The sequence below is a fragment of the Trachinotus anak genome, unplaced genomic scaffold, assembly GCF_046630095.1.
Source record: "Trachinotus anak isolate AG129_WGS33_773 ecotype Australia unplaced genomic scaffold, CSIRO_AGI_Tana_v1 ptg000011l, whole genome shotgun sequence".
NCBI lineage: Eukaryota > Metazoa > Chordata > Actinopteri > Carangiformes > Carangidae > Trachinotus > Trachinotus anak.
This window is the reverse complement of record NW_027273862.1, coordinates 9757324-9777363: the sequence shown is the minus strand read 5'-3', so window position 1 is coordinate 9777363 and position 20040 is coordinate 9757324. Positions and strand designations below refer to the sequence as shown.

The 20040-nt window shown below is 38.4% G+C and overlaps 2 protein-coding genes and 1 long non-coding RNA gene across 4 annotated transcripts in view; 2 read left to right on the top strand and 1 right to left on the bottom strand.

The window, feature by feature from the left end:
- Positions 1-5075, top strand: part of trpm7 (transient receptor potential cation channel, subfamily M, member 7) — a 37840-nt gene extending 32765 nt beyond the window's left edge. For both annotated transcript variants that reach the window (XM_071490098.1, XM_071490097.1), the window contains exons 35-40: positions 1451-1734; positions 2651-2733; positions 3002-3207; positions 3602-3653; positions 3761-3867; positions 4067-5075. In XM_071490098.1, coding sequence (XP_071346199.1) covers positions 1451-1734; positions 2651-2733; positions 3002-3207; positions 3602-3653; positions 3761-3867; positions 4067-4179 — 845 coding nt within the window. In that variant the 3' untranslated portion in view covers positions 4180-5075. The remainder of the gene's footprint in view (positions 1-1450; positions 1735-2650; positions 2734-3001; positions 3208-3601; positions 3654-3760; positions 3868-4066) is intronic.
- Positions 5076-6167: 1092 nt separating this feature from the next.
- On the top strand, positions 6168-9971 carry LOC139628390 (uncharacterized). Its single transcript, XR_011692764.1, has 4 exons — positions 6168-6266; positions 6734-6828; positions 7648-7724; positions 8482-9971. It is a non-coding gene; the product is annotated as an uncharacterized lncRNA (long non-coding RNA).
- Positions 9972-13952: 3981 nt separating this feature from the next.
- On the bottom strand, positions 13953-17789 carry bcl2l10 (BCL2 like 10). The gene is made up of 3 exons (XM_071488139.1): positions 17727-17789; positions 16319-16765; positions 13953-14915 (listed from the first exon to the last, which is right to left on the bottom strand). The coding sequence occupies exons 2-3, from the start codon at positions 16760-16762 to the stop codon at positions 14793-14795; spliced, it is 567 nt and encodes a 188-aa protein (XP_071344240.1). The 5' UTR covers positions 16763-16765; positions 17727-17789; the 3' UTR covers positions 13953-14792.
- Positions 17790-20040: the final 2251 nt, after the last annotated feature.

Below are 20040 nucleotides of genomic sequence, written 5' to 3'. Positions count from 1 at the left end.
CAAGAGATGTAGTTTCAGAATTGTTTTTGCCCTCTCTTCCTGCAGCTGTTTACTTCACAGCCCTGCCCAAGCTATTGATGAACAAAGTGTAGGTGTTGTGGGGGTTTTTTGGTTAGTTTTGTTTTATATTTTTTGGCTTCCCAATACAGGAACATTTCCTTGCTGAAGAGGAACTACATCAGTGGCAGTCAAATTCTGTTTTTTGTCATTGCTACTGTCAGTGTTTAGAAATGTAAAGGCTTGTGGTTCATGTGACCTATGAAGTTTCTAGCCATTTCGTCACGGTGGTTTTAGGAGGTGATTACTGTATATTTGCAACCATACAGTATTTCTTAGTAATGCACCAGTTATTGGTATGGCTTATCTTAAAGCAACATTAAGCTATACTTAAACTATTATTTAATCTGACATTCAGCTAGTTCGTGAGAGCTGTAATACTGTAACACACTACAGCTCTCATGAACTAGCTGAACAAAGTTAGAGACAGCTCATTAAAACAATGTTTGTCCCTACTGCCTCACAGAGGCCAAGAACGATAACTACAGACACATTAAAGTTGAGAAAAAAGGGTTTGACTTAACTGCGTTTGTAATGTGGAAAGGAATAACACCGAATCTATAAACGAAATATATTTCTTCTTCAAGTTTCATTTCCATTTGAACCAATGAGCTAATTTTAGAAATTAACATGAACACATAACTTTTACTCTCTTAGCTAGGCTAAGGACTGCTCTCTGGAGCCATTTTTTTTTTAATTTTTTTCTTTTTATTAGACTTTGCTACCACCTTAGTTATGTGGTAAATCAAACTCAAGTTCTAAGATTGTTGAAACATTAAAATAGTTTCAATTACAGGAAACAGGCAAAAGAGGTTAAATAAGCTTTGGCTAAGGCTAGCTAGCCTGAACTAGCTGCAGCACGGTTAATACAGTTTGATTTTTTTACTTCTGTTTTATAGTTCTTTTATGAATTTGATATGCTGCTTTTTAAAACACGTTTTAACATATTTTTAAAAACATAAACATAAATAATTGACTAAAGTAAATATTGAGAAGAGATTACTTCTTAAAAAGTAACAAGAAAAGGAAACTGACTGAAGGAAGTCAAATATCTAGCATGCTAACTAGATTTTTTTTTTCTGAAGAGTTCATGGATCATCAGAACAGAAGTTAATAATGGAGCTACATTTGAAGCAAGGCCATTAATCAGACTCTTATCTCTTAGAAGTATCAAGTTGGAAATGTTGAACATTGTTGACAGATGGTCTTGATGAACAGACATGTCAATGTTCTTTTGTTTGAGTCTTTCTGCCTCCCAGTGGACAACATCTGTAATGCAGCATCATTTTATTTATTTAACTGTTTCTGAATAGAGATTACAAAGGATAAAAATGAGGTCGAGGCAGAGAAACATGCCCTAACCCTCTCACCCTCCCACTGTGTGTTTCTTCAGGGGAACCGGTAACTGTGTACCGTCTGGAGGAGAGCTCTCCCAACACTATCAACAACAGTATGTCTTCCTGGGCCCAGCGGGGCCTCTGTGCTAAAATAGAGTTCCTCAGCAAGGAGGAGATGGGCGGAGGACTCAGGCGGGCCCTCAAGGTGCTCTGCACTTGGTCAGAGTACGACATCCTGAAACCAGGACACCTGTATATAGTCAAGTCCTTCCTTCCCGAGGTGGTCCAAACCTGGCAGAGCATCTACAAGGAGGACACTGTGCTGCACCTCTGTCTCAGGGTAGGGAACAGAAATACACTGTCTTATCTCTTGCTCTGTAACAATGGGCTTAATTCCTCTTAGCAGTGCTGAGTATATTTGCTTAGATTGAATTTGCAACATGGGTGTAGATTTGGGTTTGGACATGTGTCCTTGTCCCTACGCTTATTTTTACTGATCTCAAACAATCTTACCATTTAAACTCCACAGTGTTACCAGTAAGATCTTTGTAGAGTTGAAAATAAACAATGTAAAATATCTGTTTAAAATATGAGAAAATGAGATGATACAAAACATCATGATACAAGTCCATTTTTGCAGAGTCAGGCTCTTGATGTGTGTATTTGTGTGTACACGTGTGCATATGAATGAGAAACGAGAGATTGAGAGAAAGGGAACATATATAACTATATATTTTGGTCATCTGACAAAAAATGTTGGTACCAAAGCTAAAACTGAACCTACCCTCTTGGTTTGCAGGATGTGTTGCTGTGGTTTAAGTTTCTACACTTCTGGTTAGAGGCTCATCATTTGACACCCTACATTTTAAACAGAATAGGCTCAGTTCTCACGTCTACTGAAAAAAGGAACGAGTAAATGTGAAGTAGAGCTTGCTTGCAGTTTTTAAAGAAATATTACTGCAACCACTTACCACCACACTTACCATTTTGACAGCAGTCTTTCACGGTTGTGAATAATTAATCTCCAATGAAAAACATAAAACTAGAAAACATTTTAGCCACAAAAATGCTAAATCAGCTCTGTTTGTGGTGCTATTTTAAAAAGCCTTTACTTTTAGTATAATTCCAGTGTTTCTTGATAACAGCCCTCACATCTACAAGACTGTGTCACCTTGCATTATAAAAACAGGCATTACACTAATGTGAGGCCTAATGTAGAACCTGTTTTAACCTTTTGTTTCCCTGCATCACTCCAGGAAATTCAACAACAACGAGCTGCTCAGAAGCTGACATTTGCCTTTAACCAAGTCAGGCCGAAGACTATTCCGTATTCACCGAGGTAGGCACACAAGAGCGTATGCAGAACAGTTTTCATGCTGTATTTTCATATCTATCTTTAATATCTAGTTTTTATTTCCCTGTGTGCTGAAGCATAATTTGCTTAGCTCATTGTGGTTTGGCAAGACCATATCAGCACTTGGTTGCACAGCAGGTGATGTCAACATGTTAGTTGGGTTTTTTTTTTTTTTTTTTTTTTTTTTTTTCCCCCCTAAGTCACTGTTGTTCTTCGAAGCCAGTTCCCTGAATAGGTATTTTTTTGCATTCAGGTTTCTGGAAGTGTTTCTGCTCTACTGTCACTCTGCTGGGCAGTGGTTTGCTATAGAAGAGTGCATCACCGGGGAGTTCAGGAAGTTCAACAACAACAATGGGGACGAGATCGTCCCCACCAACCTCCTGGAGGAAACCATGCTGGCCTTCAGCCACTGGACCTACGAGTACACCCGCGGAGAGCTGCTGGTGCTCGACCTGCAAGGTAAAAGCTCTTAACACACCCTCAGAACGTGTGAAGGGACCCACATGCCAATACACTGAATCCTCTAAAATGCAGTCTAGCTCATTTTGTAGTATTAGAGTATTTTTGTTCTTGTTAGAAGATGAGAGTTATATGTTTAAATTAATGGCCTTTCTCCACTGACCTCCTTTGCACTTAATGCAAAGGTCAGACTACATGATTTTAAGCCTGACTGTGGCACCACTGACGGATTCTAGAAGTCACTGACAAAAGCCCCCGATCTGAGGCGAATTGGCAATCCAACGCCTTTGAAGTCACATAGTCTGAATTTGTCTTAACAGAAATGTATTGATGCAGTTTCTATTTAATGTTTTTGATAATGACGCTTGTGTATTTTTTTTGTGTACCTCTGCAGGTGTTGGGGAGATTCTGACAGATCCTTCGGTCATAAAGAGCGGTGAGAAGGGGTAAGCTCACACAATTAATTTAGTATCTAGTGACTCTATGTTGAGTACAATTTCAACTTTACTAGCTGCCTTTATCTGTACTAAATGACTTTTGTGTAACTCTGCAGTTCCTATGATATGATATTTGGACCGGCCAACCTGGGGGATGATGCCATCAGGAATTTCCGTGCAAAACACCATTGCAACTCCTGTTGTCGGAAACTCAAACTTCCTGGTGAGATATTTTATAGCTGCTGTTTAGTTATATTATTGCTGCACTAAAATTACTGCTCAGTTGTGCTCAATTACCGTCTGTTCTCAAAAGAAAATGGGGAAAATCATTTTGTGATGTAGCTTAGTTTGTGGCTTTATTATCATAAAATTCTAGTTTGTATCATAACTTTGACTTTTTTCCTTTTTCTCTTGTTTGTCAGATCTGAAGAGGAACGACTACACACCAGATAAGGTGACATTCCCACAAGAAGACCCTCCCAACCCAGGGGGCGGCGTCAAGGAGTCCCGTCAATCAATGAGACTGATGCTGTGATCAGATTGAAGCGAGAGAGAGAGTGTGAATGACGAGGGGGCACTATTCTGATTTGATTTTAGTCAAAGCCAAGGAGCAGAAAGGTGCACCTAATCAACTGGAAGAATCACACCTGGATTTCCATGGAAACCAGTGCATGCAGACTGTCATGTTTTTGTTGTTCCCACCAAAATGCTGTGTTGCACAGAATTCAAGCATCTTAGCTAATCCTTTCGTTCTGTAGCACATACTTGGGGGGGGGGGGATTTTTAAACACATTTTGTACACATTTATGAATATATATATATAAATATACAGTATATATATATATGAACTGGATATATTGACAGGTACAATATCATTGCAGAGGGTTTATTATTTATTTTGAAGTTTGAGAAGTTGCCTTGTTTTAACGAAAAAGAAAAAAAAAAGATCAAATCTAAGTGCATTGTACATCTGTTACAGCAGCTTCAGAGAGGACAGCCTGCTGAGATTCAGTCACTGCAACACTGCAGTTTGCCACCAGATCATTTTTATAAATGTATAAAGACTTGTATCACAACTTTTTGTCTCTTAGTTTATGAAAATATACATGAATTTGAAAATCTTGTAAAATATGGGCAGATTGCAATGCAACTTTTACAGAGCAATGTATGTAATTTTATTGTATTGAAAGTGTGTCCACCAAAATATTGCTGGTAGTTTTTATTGTTACAAAGGTACTATTGCTATATCTTTGTCATCAACTATTGTATGAGCAAACTAGTGTATCTTATAGATACTGTTATCTGGCATGAGCTGAACAGATTAAAATATTTTATTCAGGGGAACTGACAAACCTAAGGGTATTACTGTATACATTTTGTACTGGATATCATTTTAAACAAATAAAATGTTAAAAAGCTTTAGCAACATCACTCACGTCTTAAAAGAATCACTGTGTTACGATATGAAGCATAATGTCAGATTCTGATCTACTGGATATTTCTCATTGCACCTTGTGCGGTGCAGGCTGTGAGGAAGAAACAGCTGCTCATGTACAGTGGCCAAACTGGACATCAGTATGTGAAAGATTTTATTCTTTTAAATGATAAATTGATTAGTTGACAAAAAAAATCAATCATTCAGTCAAACTTTGCTGATTCCTGAATGTGTGGCTGTTATGTTTTTCTTTGTCTTATATGATAGTAGGCTGAAAATCTTTAGGTTTCACTGTTGGATAATACAATAAATTTGAATCCATCACCTTAATACCAGAGAAACTCTAATAGGCTTTTTTACTTTATTTTATAGGCAAAACAATTATTCTATAACATCAAGAAATTAATCCTTATTTACTACCCCTTGTGAAAATGTTGGTAGCTTAAAATTTGGTGTCCACAGTGAGGTGTGTGTGTGTGTGTGTGTGTATATGAACCCCTAGCACTGTAAAGCAGAACAGTGACATCCTGCTGATAAAGGGCTGGTAAATTCTTGAAAGTATGCCTTCTGAAGGAGACAGTGGGTCTGGTGTTTAAGCAGAGGTCTCAGATTCCTCAGTTTGGACAGTAGCTGCTGCTGTTTGAACCAACGCACAATAACCTCCGTTCATCTGCCTCTGACCAAACTGCTCACCTGTGCACCTGTGTGATAATGTGATGGCTGAACAGAGATACTCTCCTGGTTATCTCACTTCTCTGACAGGAGAAATGTTACAGACTGAAAGGGCTCTTTAGAGGGTAGAATAAGAGTTTGCCAGGTTCCCCTGCTTGGCAGTGCCCCCATCTCTTTGTGTGAATGTTGGCTTGAGTTTTGAATTTGCATATTCATTCTTTCTTTCTTAGCCTCAAGTTACCTGAAAGAAAATACCAGAGAAATGAGCTGTATTAAAACTGAATCAATAGTTGTCTGAAAGGATGATTGTTTCTCGGGAAGTCCGTTCAAATTAATTATGCTGCATAAACTAGACAGACTGGTTGACCGTCCCACGAGGTGTGGTTTATAAAATAGAGAAGTTTAAACATAACTTTGCATATTCTGTAGCTCAGTTCAGACTGAAAGTCGCAGCTCTGTTACAGGCTTATACAAATCAGCTGCAAAACCATGGCTGCAGTCACCATTGAATACTGGTAAGTTTTGAACTTCATTAATTCTATTCAGCTGATGAATCTTGTAGTTAGGACAGACTGCAATGAACTCATCAATTATAAGACAGACAAATAGGGCTAGGTGGCAAATTTTATCAGTGGTTCTGAGGAAATAAATATCTTTTAGTCTGTAGAAATTTGTATAATATGACTGTACAGTTAGTTAAGATAACACTAGTTTTCCTAAGAATCTCAAGGACCAGGTAGAAACATAGGTTGAGTACATATTTTAATTCATCATTAATCAATCATCAAATTCATCTTAACAAAAAATTTTCTCTGGATATTATAATTTCTCCAAGTGATCAATAAAGTATTTATCTAGAAACTCTCACTATTTAACCCATAAAGGATTTCTGCTTGGTTCAAAATAATCTGAATTTAGAGTTGAATGAGTCAAGTACTAGGTTTATTAATGTGCTTCTACTTCATGTTCTTTTGTGTTCCAGTAAAGGATGAAGTTATGCTTTCCGCTATCAGGAACTGGTCGGTTTCATCCGACAGGTTCCTGGTGTGAAGGTGACGGGAGTCAAAGGGAGACCAAGTGAGCTGCTCTTTGTTTAAGCCAAACTGTATGGAGGCCCATTTCTGCCAAGAAATAAAAAAAAAAAAAAAAGTATCTCTCTCTCTCTCTCTCTCTCTCTCTCTCTCTCTCTTGCTCTCTCTTCCTCTCCAGAAAAATAAATATAAAATGATAGAAAAAACAAAAATAAAAACACTTTTGAACTAATCCGATCAGATGTGATTTGGGGTGCCTGGCTTCTTTCTGGCAGAAATGGTCTTCCATACACCAGTCAGACAGTTTCAGTTTCTGTCTCTGCATTACAGCCGGATTACCTCCTCTACGAGCGCAGGATATTCAGATGCACAATTTGCAGTAGTGAGATGGTGCGAATATAAACCCTATGTTTTTTCACACCACACATGCTTTGGGACTCAAAAGTCGGCATGTTTTCGGTCTGCAACTGCACTGTACTGCACGTCCTTGTTGTTCTACACACACAACCTTAACAGCTGCATCTTGTTTTTGTTTTTATAAATGCAGATTCCTTTGCTTGTTTTACCACCTGTATGTTTTAGCTTTTGAAAATGTTGAACTGGCTAACATTTCAAACTCCTAGATTCCAACAATAAGAACTGAATAACTACGACTGTAAAAATATTTATTTATAACCTATTTTTCCTGACATGAGTCGATGTGGTGACAGCAGTTTAACTTTTAGCCAGTGTCATACTGTGCCGATTCTATCATGGAAACCTGTTTTACTGGTATCAAGTGTAAGAAGTAAGAAGTGGTACAGGTATTTGCATTGAACTGATGTGAATGCATTGTCGTTTTCGCTGTCTAATTTTCCCTCCACAGATAGCTTTGAGGTGTCGTTGAATGGTAAGCTGATCTACTCCAAGTTTGAGACAGGAACATTTCCCGATCCTGAACAGGTTAGTGTGTTAGGTAGATATCTATTACTTTTAAAAAGTGACATTTCAAGGGACATTTTGTTAGTTTATGAATAAAAATAATTATTTAGAGCTCTCATTTTCATCCAGAGCTCTTCAACAACAAAACCAGCTAATGACATTTGTCTAAAGTGATAATTAACTGATCGTAGTAAAAATGAGCATACTCTGTAGCAGTAATATTTTTTTTATGTCTACAGCCGGTAAGCCAATACTTTCCATGACATGGTACAGCTCACTGTGTTCTTCACAGCAATGACTGTTAATTGTGTTAATTGTGGTTTGGGCACCACACCCACATACTTTATCTATTTTAGTATCATATAGCTACTATGTTCCAAATGAATTGTTAACCAGAATGGCCAGTCACCTAAGTAGAAAAATAAACACAGGAAATATCCAGATTTAGTTGATTAAGCCAGCTTTCAGAGAATGAAGCATAAATGAGAATTAAATTTAATTTTTCAGAATAAACATGACATCAGCCGTGGTAGCATATTCTGTGAGAGTCTATTAAGCACTAGAGAACAATTCAGGGGATCATCATTAGAGAAATATATATATATATATATATATATATACAAAATTTTGTGCCAGTTCATCTTATTATTGAGGAATTTCAGTCAAAAGGTAGAGCATTGCAGCCCTTTATTTTGCTGCTAGCGTGGCAAAAATAAAATATGTATGACAATAACAATACTTATTTCATCTTAAATTTATTTATGTTTCATGTGACCAGCTGACAAAAAAGGTGAAGGAGATGGTCCATGGACAAAAAGAAGAGAAGTCTTCCTCAAAGAATCAGAAGAAGACCTGCTCTCAGCATTAGAGGATGGCAGACAGAATAATAGCTGTATTCACACTGTAAGAGAATTACATGGTTTGTCTTCTGTGGTTCAAAACTCACTCTCATCAAATCTGCCTAACTGACGACCAAAATGAATTCAAATTTTGAAATATGACGGAGTTTTAATTGTTGACCATGACCAACACCTTTAAGTCTTACTGTCAGCCAAGAAGATCAGACCATATATTGTCTCCACTGTGAATATAGACAAGGGCGACACGATGATGAGAGCAACTCCGAGGAGCCTGGCACTGATCTGTACTTCTGTTTATGAATGTATACACTTAAAAACTTGTGGTGTATACAGGATGCAAGTCTAGAAGCTTTTCAGCTGACTGGAGCCTGACGAACCGCTCCTTTCATAAGTTAAACGTCTCTTTAGCTACATTTACTTGGGAATGGTAAAAAAGGGAAAATGTGATTCTTTATCAAGCCACAGATCTATGTCATATTCAGCTTTTCTCTGTTTGGATAAGTCCAAAATATGCTTGTTTGTTTTCTTGCCAAAAGATCAGAAGATTGATATGATGAATATAAAGCTACTGCTAACAGGCAGTTATCTTAGCTTAGCATAGAAACTGCATACTGGCACCTCTAAAACTCACAAATGAAACTTTTATAACTAGTTTGTTTAATTTGTACAGAAAGCGCAGTATAAAAATGACTAATCCAAGTTTTAGTGGGGTCATGTGTTGGACTGTTTCTTGACCGGGACCAGTAAATTCATGGAGTGTTTGCTACTGGTCCAGGCCAATAAATAGTCCAACACATAACCCCCCCTCTAAAATGGCAAAGCGTCATTTTTACACTATGGTTTTTGAGCAGATTGAACAAATGAAATATGACATGAGAGTGGTATCAATATTATCATCATCTTAGCAAGAAAGCAAATAAGTGTATTTCTTCAAAACATTTCTTTTAATCGGAGGTTGCAGACAGAATATCCATCACTAATTTCCTCTCTGATTAGTCTTTAAATGATTGGCATTTTCAAAACACCTTATATCATTATAAACATTCATCTATGGATGTCTGTATTCCTAGTTTGGCACTTTTTTGACATATAAAAGGTATTATATGTTCATTCCTGCCATATATGCTTTATTTTTATAAATATATACATGTACTATTACCAAAATGGTATTTAGTTGTGATAAGGTAACTGTTGTATGTGTTCTTTCAGTTAGTAATTTAACAGTGATAAATTTTAATTCAATGACGAATGTCACATATGAAAAATAAATATGTAATTTGACATTTAATATCTATTTGCCCTTTTAAATGACTTGTTATGCTGATGCAAACCAAATTGTAACCAATTCCAACAAAAAATCCAAAACATTTTCCAGAAATGCAATAAAATATGTGGGATTAACTGCTGATCTGCTCATTTCAGACGATTTACACACTGCTTATTTAACTGTGCAGCGATGCTCTGGTAAAGAGGTTGAAGGTTTTTTTTTGTCAAATTTCTCTCCGTGTGGCGACAAGAGCTGACAGTACTGGCTGTGTGTCAGGTGAATCAGCCAGATTTCCTGAACTGTTTCTGCTCAAATGTTCCTGTGTTTCCACCAGACATAATCAAATCCAAAAAATCATGTTAGAATGGAAATAAGTTCTTTCCTGTTTACAGTATTTAAGATAATGTCAGGATGTTCAATGTACTTCAAAGCAATTAATATTTTATACACTTATTATAGGTTTTTTAATTTGAATCTGCAAAGTAACCAGTAACTATAGTTGTCAAATAAGAGTGGTGGAGTAAAAACTGCAATATTTACCTCTGAAATGTAGCGTAATAGTGGAATATATCAAATGCAGCAACTTAAGTAATTTACAATTACTCAAAACAGTATGGTGCTTGAGTAAGTGCACTTAATTACCCATCAGCTGTGGCGACTTCATCATGCAATGAATATTCTCAGTGATTATGACTACCAGACTACCCTTTATTACATCTCCACACTGTCCTGTGTGAAGTACAGTGAGCAGCAACCATCTGGACCAGCTGTGGTTGTTCCGATCAGCCCTGAGGTCAGAGAGTTTAACCTGTTCCTCATTACCCTCAGCCGATGTAACAGAAACACATCAGATTGCCAAGGATGTAGCATAAGCTGCCTGAAAAATCCATCTGGATATTGATGGCCCCCAGCCGCACTGATCCCTGATCAGCAGCAGCAGCTGTGAGGCCTGTGACGTATCATTATAAAGGATAAAGCTGGAAATATTCTATAATTTTGTTATGGTCAACAACTCCCATGGAAAGACCAAAACCAGCCTGTCTGACACTAAAGACACAAATCTTTTTTAAAACAAATCATGGGAGAAGAATTTCATTTTATGAAATAATTAACTTTAAGGAGCTATATATAAGTTTTTGCTATTGCTACATAGCCAGTGTTAACACCTGTTTATTTACGGCAGTACACTTAATGGCTGCAGATCTTGGCAAGCAACCGTTTTCAACACCGCCACCACCACCACCCACTCCTGGCAAGAAGCCAGCTTTGGTGGCAGACAATATCTACTTATAGCACCTTTCAGCAGCTGGGCACTGTAGTTTGTTGTAGACATTAGCCAAACACAAGCAAATGGTGTGTTTGTCTGAGACTATTTTCAGCTGTGGATTAATACACAGTGCTCTGGTGATTACTCATGGCAATAAGTGTACGTGGGATTGGGTCAAAATAAACTACAGTGCTGTTCATTACAATGTTCATCATAATAAAGGGCATCAATGGAGCTCCATGGGAGAGAGAAATAAGCTATATCAGGCAAGAGTTATTTCAAGGGATTGTTGACCATCAAATCACTAGACCTCGTGCCTTTAAAACCCTCTAGACTGAGGTTTAAAGCAGCCACAGGAACCACCATCCATGTAATCGTTGTACCATATAATCCATAAGAAACACAGATAATGATAATAACAAGAGATTTGTTTTCTGTTTGTGACGCTCTGTTCAGTTTCCACTGGTGAAGTAAAAACAGTATCAACAGGAAACATGATACACCACATCAGAGGCAGTCATGGTTCTCTGTTTCACAAACAACATGAACTACAATACATGTGGTGTGACAGTGATCAAGAAATAATTGACTTGGCAGAGTCTGGGTAGTGTTAACAGTGTGTGTATGTGTTGAAACTAGGCCTTATACAGTGGGAACCACTACTAACTGAGGGAAATGATCAGTGTCAGCGCTCCAGGAGACCGAAAAGGCCAACACATGGGCTCTTTGTGTGCGAATGAGAAAAAAGTTAAAGCAAAATGTAAATTCATTTATAATTTAAGCCATTCACCGTAGCTTATTGAAAAATTACCTTTAAGCATATTTGTTTGGCAGTGTGTCAGGTACAGCCTCTTCACAGATGTTCACATGTTTGTGTAAAGCGTATCAGATAAAGTGATGAGCTACAGAATCATCTACATACAACTGGGAAATGTACAGACCAATTTGATTTCTTTCACTTTTTGTTATGTTGTAGCTTTATTCTGAAATTTAAAAATATATTTTTTCCCCTCATCAATCTATACTCAATACATTATGTGAAAAAAAAAAAGGAAATATTTACAAATTTATTAAAAAAGAAAAACTGAAATATTACATTAACAGACCCTTTGCCATGAAACTTGAAATTTAGCTCAAGTTCCTCCTATTTCTCTTGATTATCTTTGAGATGTTTCTACACCTTGACTGAAGTCCACCTGTGGTCGGTTCAACTAATTGGACATGATTTGAAAACGCACACACCTGTCTATATAAGGTCTCAGAGCTGGTAATGCATATCAGAGCAAAAAAACAAGTCATGAGAGGGAGCTGACTGCAGAGCAAGAGAAAGGATCGTGACAAGGCTACGAAAATGTTTCTTCTGCCTTGAAGGTTCCCCAGAGCACAATGGCCTCCGTAATCCTTAAATGGAAGAAAATGGGAACAACCAGGAACTGGTTTCCTGGAACTGTCCACCCAGCCAAACTGAGAGAGGTGACCAAGAGCCTGATGGTCACTCTGGCTGAGCTCCAGAGATCCTGTGTGGAGATGGGTGAAACTTTGAAAAGGTAACCATCACTGCAGTAGCCAACCAGACGCTTCTCCTCAAGACACATGAAAAATACTTGGAATTAGCAAAAAAAAAAAAAAAAAAAAAAAAAAAAAAAAATCCCTTTAAGGACTCTCAGATTGTGAGAAACAAGATTCTCTGGTCTGATGAAACCTAGATTGAACTGTTTGGCCTCATTTCTACGTCTGGAAGAAATCAAATGCTCATCAAATCTGAAAACCTTTCTTAAAAAAATAAATGTATAAATTCTGTTTTCACTTTGTCATGTTGGTGTATTGGGGGAAGACTGATGAGGGAAAATGAAACATAAGGCTGCAACATGACAAAATGGGGAAAAAAAAATTGAAGGTTTCTGAATGCAGTGCAAATGACTGGGTGTCATATGAGAGATAGTGGTGTAAGGTGTGAGTAGGTGTGCTTTGAAGATGATGGGTGTGTGCCTGTACATAGTGTGCTGATAATATGTTGTGTAAACAGACGGTAGAACAAAGAAAGCCGACATGATTTGACAGCATGCCTTTTTTTCCCAGCAATTGTGATATTGTGTAGTTTAGCCCTGATACAGTGTGAACCTGCTGTTTATCAGTAAAAAAAAAAAAATAACAGCAAAATTACACAAAAAATGTCAATTTAATTACATAAAATGTATTCGAAATTGTATCAAATTAAAACTTAAATTAATGCAATTAATTAAAATCTAAATTAAAGTTGAACTTAGATACAACGTAAAAATTAAGCATTGTTTTACTTGGTTGGTGAGCTGATCTGATTCTTATTAAATTCACCCAGCATCAAAATACAGGTTTTTTTGTTTTTTTTAACAAAACACTTTATCTACAGCATTTCATTGTGTGTGTGTGTGGGTCTTATTGACTTACTAGATCTCTGGACCACCTTTAATATCAGACTTAGGACCTACTTTTAGATGAAAAACTTAGAAGTCCTAAAGTTAGGACTGACACACTATTCTTTATGCGTTTCTCCGATCTCAGCCAGTTATGACCTACTTTTAACCTTATGATGCTTTGGGAATACAGCCCCTGTTGTGTAACTTGAGCACTGCGATGGTCAGAGCAGCAGAGACAGACAGCGGTACATATCTTATTTATGACAATATGTCTGCACACGAAAGGAGGGAGGATCCTTCACATTTCATATTCCCCTGGAAGAAATCTCCTGACCTGCTGCATTGGACATTTAGGGGAAGATAAAGTTGTAAAAGGTGATATCATCATGGTGATACAGTAGATCACACTGAAAAACAAAACACACTTCTTTGCACTCAATCACAACAATCACAAACTCCACGATTGCTACTTTTTTTTTTTTTTTATTACAAAGACAATGACAAATAAATAGAACAAAACAATGTAAAAATATAATGTTTAAGAGATCTGTGGTGCAGAAATGCCTTAGCAACGGTTTGTTCTAAAAGCAATATGTTAATAAGTCAGATTGGTCCCTGGTTTTGTAGTTTGATATAAGAAACATTTCACAACATATCATAGCACCGTTGTGTGGTTATCAGCACTGCAATAAGCACTGTTGACCATATAAATTCAGACATTTCACATGACTGTAGGACAGACTTAAACAATGAAACAACTGAATTAGCTGTGGGTCAGTTAGAAAAGGGCCACTGCTTTACTGTTTCATTTCATATAAATATAATATATTAATTTATACATTGTACACTAGCATGGTTCTATGTCACATACACAACTCAGGTAAACACATGAATAAAAGGCAGCTGAGAATTTTAAAATCAAAAAATTGAAATTTAAAGTTTTTTTAGCTGCACAGTTGAAAATACAAACATTGAGAGCAAGTTCATTTTTTGTAGAAACCTGTGCTTTAGTAATTAACTTGGAGAAATTATGCAAACTGGTGTCTCTTACTCCTAAATTTATGAAGGCATTGAGATCATTTTTACAATCTTAAGGAGCAAGTGACAAAATGTCAGTATGTGTGGGAGGAGGGTTTGTATGTGCAAACATTCAGTTGATGACTTGATGCCACAACCCTGAAATCACTACAGATTTAGGCCTGTTTTTGCAGCATTGATGATAAATTCAAATGTCTACTTAATTGTGCCAAATGAAATGAGAACATAGATGAGGACGTGCTAAGGATGTAGAAGTCTGAACTAGCGCACCAGGAGGAAGGTGAGTCCAGCGATGCCCACACTAGCTGCAGCAAACAGCGCCGTCTTCATCGACAAGTCCTGGCTCACCTCTCTGGCGTTGTGGGAGAACTTACAGAACCCCTCCTAAAGAGAAAAAAAAAAATATTGAGAGCATGAAACTTTTTGTTTACTAGCAACAGAAAATATTTCTGTTACTTTCAATTTGTCACCGTATACTGCAGGTTTTAGAGAATAAAAGAGCAAGTATTCGCTGCCAAAATGTCTTCCAGCTAACAGTGGCTTAGCTGACGGCTGTTGGCAATTATACAATATATTTTGGAAAATGTGTCACAGTCTCTGACAGCGCTGCACTTCTCCACTAACATGGAAAAATAGTTGGACTGAGGATGCTGCTGATATCTGCAGTTTTAAAAAAATATTGTAACTGCAGTGCACTGCAGTTCTTCCAATTAAAAAATAAACAAGAACACTGTCAAAGTGCCAACCTGTCGGTATAGAAAAATAGAGACTATTCAAATTCATAAAAACTGGGCGGCCAGGTGCTGTGCACCCCCTCCAGCAGCTGTATTTTCTCCATCATGTTTTCAGACTGAAAACACACATTCGACCAGTGAGGGCACCTGCTCTCAGCACCAGGTGTTCTTGCTGCTTTACAGCTGCTTGTTTTTCTCGTCATACCATGCTAACCCTCAATATGGCTAATGCCAAATTCAACACGCTGAAGCTTTGACTGTTACTACAAAGTCCATCTGGCTGAGCTGGTTATGTGTCTATTGAAACCAGCTGCCAGCTGAAGAAAGGAGGGGTGTGTGTGTGTGTGTGTGTGTGTGTGTGTGTGTGTTTACATGGGTGATTGGGAGAGGCCCAGGGCGAGTCCATTCACAAAAGCAGCCTTTCAATGTAGGCATGTTCATTTTGGCGAGGCCTCGGACTATAGTCGACCCAGAGTCCATCATAACTATTCCTTAAGTTTTTCCAGTGACTAAGCCACTGAGCAGGTTTAAAATTATCTTTGTCCTTTTGATTTCCTGCGGTGAAACAAGCCTTCAGTCCAAGACTGCCTGACAACAAAGCTTTTGTCTAACCATTACCAAAAACTCTGATAATCCAAACCCCAGCATTGTTTGATCAGCTCCCTGAATTTACACTGCTGAGGTCTTGGAGGATACGATCCCCAGAATCCGGCCTATTGCTACTCTGCAGTTCCTATAATCACAGCTGTCACACAAGACTTCTGAATGCTCACTGGCAAACAATAAAGTAAAAAAGGCTGCGTCCAAACTATGCCCTGGCCATATTTTAAGCCACATTTTACCCAAAGATCTAAAAATGTACACCCCAGCAGAAAGCAAGCATGATCATATCACACTAGGTGATTTCCAATGCAAGCAGTTTAAAAATATCGCTTTCTCTTTTAAGTCTGGGACTTTTTTTTAAGCTGTCTTACTGCCCGAGGTTGCATTTGAATAGCTACAGTTTTTGTGTGACTCAATCAGCTTCAGAGTGGACTTGCTGTTATAACTTACCCATCCACCATTCTCCAGCATCCAGTCTTTCTTCTCCTCGCCCAGGTAATCAGCTATGGTCTCTGCCAGTCCCCTGCAGTTTTCGGGTCCCTGCCCAGGGTCCAGCCCTGGGTTCTTGGCCCTCTGCTCCAGCATCTGTCTGACCAGCACCCCAGTAAAGGTGAAAATGGAAACAACTCTCCCCCAGTTCAAGTGTCCATCTCCCACCAGCTCCTCCATCACCTTCCTGAGGCTGGAGCAGGGGTCCGGCCCACACTGCCTTAGGAAGGTCTGAACAAGGGAGTGGAAGCGAGCCTGGTGCTGCGTCTCCATGTCCTTGGCCACGCTTCTCATGGCAGCGGCTGATTCGCTGGGAGGTGGAGGGGCTGGCTGTGGGCTTGTGCAGCAAAGGAGCAGGTAGTCCTCTGCCACAGCCAGGGTCTCTTTCCACAGCCCGCATGACATTTTCTATTGGGAGGGGGGAATTATTATTTTATTAATTAAATCAGACTGAATGAAGAATGGCAAATATGGCTTGTGAGTGTGCTGGGGGAAAAAAGAATAACCAATTTAGGGTTTAATCTGCTATTTAGTTACTCAACTATTGGCTTTGCCTATAAAATGTCAGACAACTTGCCCTTCATCATTTTTTAGAGCCCAAGGGGACATCTACAAATTCCTGATTTGGCAAAGCGCAAATATATATTTAATTTACACTGATGACAATGGAACAAAGGCATTTGACTTTTAATTGACTTAATTTTTTTTCAATTGACAAAGCATCTGAGCTTTAAGTGATCAGCACAGTGCAGGTATCTTTGTTACCATGAGCTCTGCCTCGGTCACAGCGCCAGCCCCTCTTTTATTCATTCACTAACACCCGACTACTTCACCGCTTTGATTTGTTAAACAAACCAATGTGTGGAGGTCGGATGTAAAGACTTGTTGTAGGTAGAGTTTTCCACCAGGTCTTCAGATCAACAACTTGACTGCACAACAAGAAAACCTTGTTAGGTGCTTTGAGTTCAGACGGCTAACGCTAGCAGCGCTAGCATCGTCGCTTCAGTTAGCAGCCGGATGATGCTGAGGCTAAATATGTGAACACCATAACAAACCCATGTACACAATACTACAGTTTGGGGGCTGCACGGCGTTAATTACCCGTGTGTAAAGTGGTAAGTGGCCGGCTGCCTCTCCCAGCTGCTGGGCGCTAGTCTGTCACCGGAGCAATGGAGGACACAAAGGACCACACTCACGCAGGCAGCGGCGGACTAGCTCCACCGCCAGAGCCGCACAGACGCGTTAAACCCCCTTTTTTTACTCCGCTATACAAACACCTCTCTGTGGCCAGTGTTTTCTATGTCCACGGGGGCTCGTCCACAGATATATAAAACACATTTTTTGTGAGTAGAGGTAACAAAAAGCTTACCCTCCCAGCGATGTCAGACTGCTCTCTGCACGTACGGACGGCGGAAGGAGAACCTCGGCTCACGCAGTGAGAGCTTCCCCTCCGCCGGGCGCAGGTTTATCAGATGACTCCGCCCCCGGGACACGTCATCTCTACCGGCCGCGGAAAAAACCCCACGAAAGTCCCATTATGGAAATGAAGGAGCTGCTGTCCCACTGCAAAGGTCATCGTCTTCATTACTGACACTACTGAAAGCTAAAAAAAAAAAACCCCAAAAAACAAAACACACACCCACACACTCTATATATCGTATAGAGTCGCTCATATTTTAAAAGTGTCAGACACATCTTTAAAAATAAAGCTATAGCAGTACTTTACAGGGAAATAATTAAAGTTAAATAGAGCTGGCTGGAGAGTAAAGATGAAAAATTAGATGATTAATCAACAAATAAAATTACTAAAGCAAAAATTAAAATCAAAAGTATACTGACATTACAAAAAAAGCTAATTTAAGATATCACCTTGAGCTCTTGGGAAGCTATTTTTTGAGACATTTTATAAACCAAATGATTAATAAATCCCTCACAAAAATAATCATATTAATGAATATTAATCACCAGTTGCAGCCATACTGCAGGGACAGGATAAATTGCAGGAATGTCGGCTCTGGGCTGGAGATGGAGCCAGCTTGATTATTATCCCTGAAAAAGAAGCCAGATCACACAGTTTTGAAGTTGAACTCTGACTGAAAACTTTACAGACACAGGACTGTGTAAGACAAAGCTTTGATCTGTGGGCCTAAGATGATGTTGGTTGACTCAAACAAAAACGTAATGAAATGCACTCACACTCATTTATGTCCAGGTAAATTCATATTTGTAATCTTGCGGAGGAAAAATTCAGACTAATTCTAGCTCTCACTTGATGCAGTCATAGTTCACCACTGCTCTGAGAAGGCTAGGAGCAAGGAGGTGGTTCGATTTGGTTTCACCATCACTAAACAGTCTCACTCCTCTCACTCTTAGTGTGGGCCCTCAGTCTGTCAACTACACAGAGGAAGTTAATATGTAGAGGCTTTGTCTGCCATGAAAATAAACAGATCAATTAGTTTGTATCAGTTGATATATATGGGTACTTTCTGTGGGTTGTAATTCCCCTTTGCCCTTTCATCCCGCTGTCCCTTCACTTGTTATCTTTTATCACTCACTCTCTCTTTACCTTGGTGTTTCCCTCTGGGTGTTTCCCTCTTTGAATTCCCGAAAACCTTTAATTTGAGCTTCTGTTGAAATAGAAAAACAAATGAAAGCTCCACGTCTCAAACCCCCAGATGCTTCTTTTTTGTGATGAGCCGCTGTGAAACACACATTTGATAATCTCAAATAGAAAATTCACTGAGTTTCAGAGAAGCTCGCAGGGACTAACAGGAATATATTTAAAATACTGATTTGTATTCCAAGTTTTTATCACCACAGAGGAAGAAACAAGGGTACTACAGTTCTTGTAGAACAGACACAAAACCTCCTTTGCAGTATTGACAGGTTTTTCATCACAGTGCAGTGAATATAAAAAAAGTTCATGAACAGTCTCAACACTCAGGGATTATGGGTCAAATGATGATGTGTTTAGGAGCGGCTGAACTTTGACCACTGCTTAAAAAAATAAAGACGTGTAAGTTAGTGTAGGACTAGCTGATCAATAACACCATGACGACAAACACTTTGAAAAAATAAATTCTAGTTTAAAAACACATAAAGAGATTATTCCTCCACTCAGATGAACACAATGATGGAAAATACATTTTGACATCTCTGTAGTTATACTTAAGTATTTTTAATAAATATTTCACATAAACTGACCTGAATTTCAGAATGTTTTTTCTTTATTTATGCTAAAATGCAAGGACTTAATCATTTAAGATGAAATCTACTTCAGTGTATATCAGTGTGCAAGTTTGAGGTCCTCAATTACAAATTGTGTACACTTCCACTTCCCTACCTTTCTGGACAGCCATTGTCTACTTTTTGTTTCCTAACGCCATGAAAATGAAATATCAGACTCTAAAGTTTCCATCTAATTAGTCACAACAAACATCAACCTGCATTCATTTTTGTCAAAGGCGCATCAACATTGCAGAGTGAAGCAGTGCAGACTTTTAAATTCAAATCGCATTATCAATATTATCATGATGGATTACACAAATCAGCGAGATTTGAGAGCCTGCTGACAGATTCTCATGTCATACAGAAATACATTGGAGACAATGGATGCCTGCAATGGTAGAAAAAACACATCCAAATATTAAAAACACACCAGCATGGTATGTGATTTTTAGTAA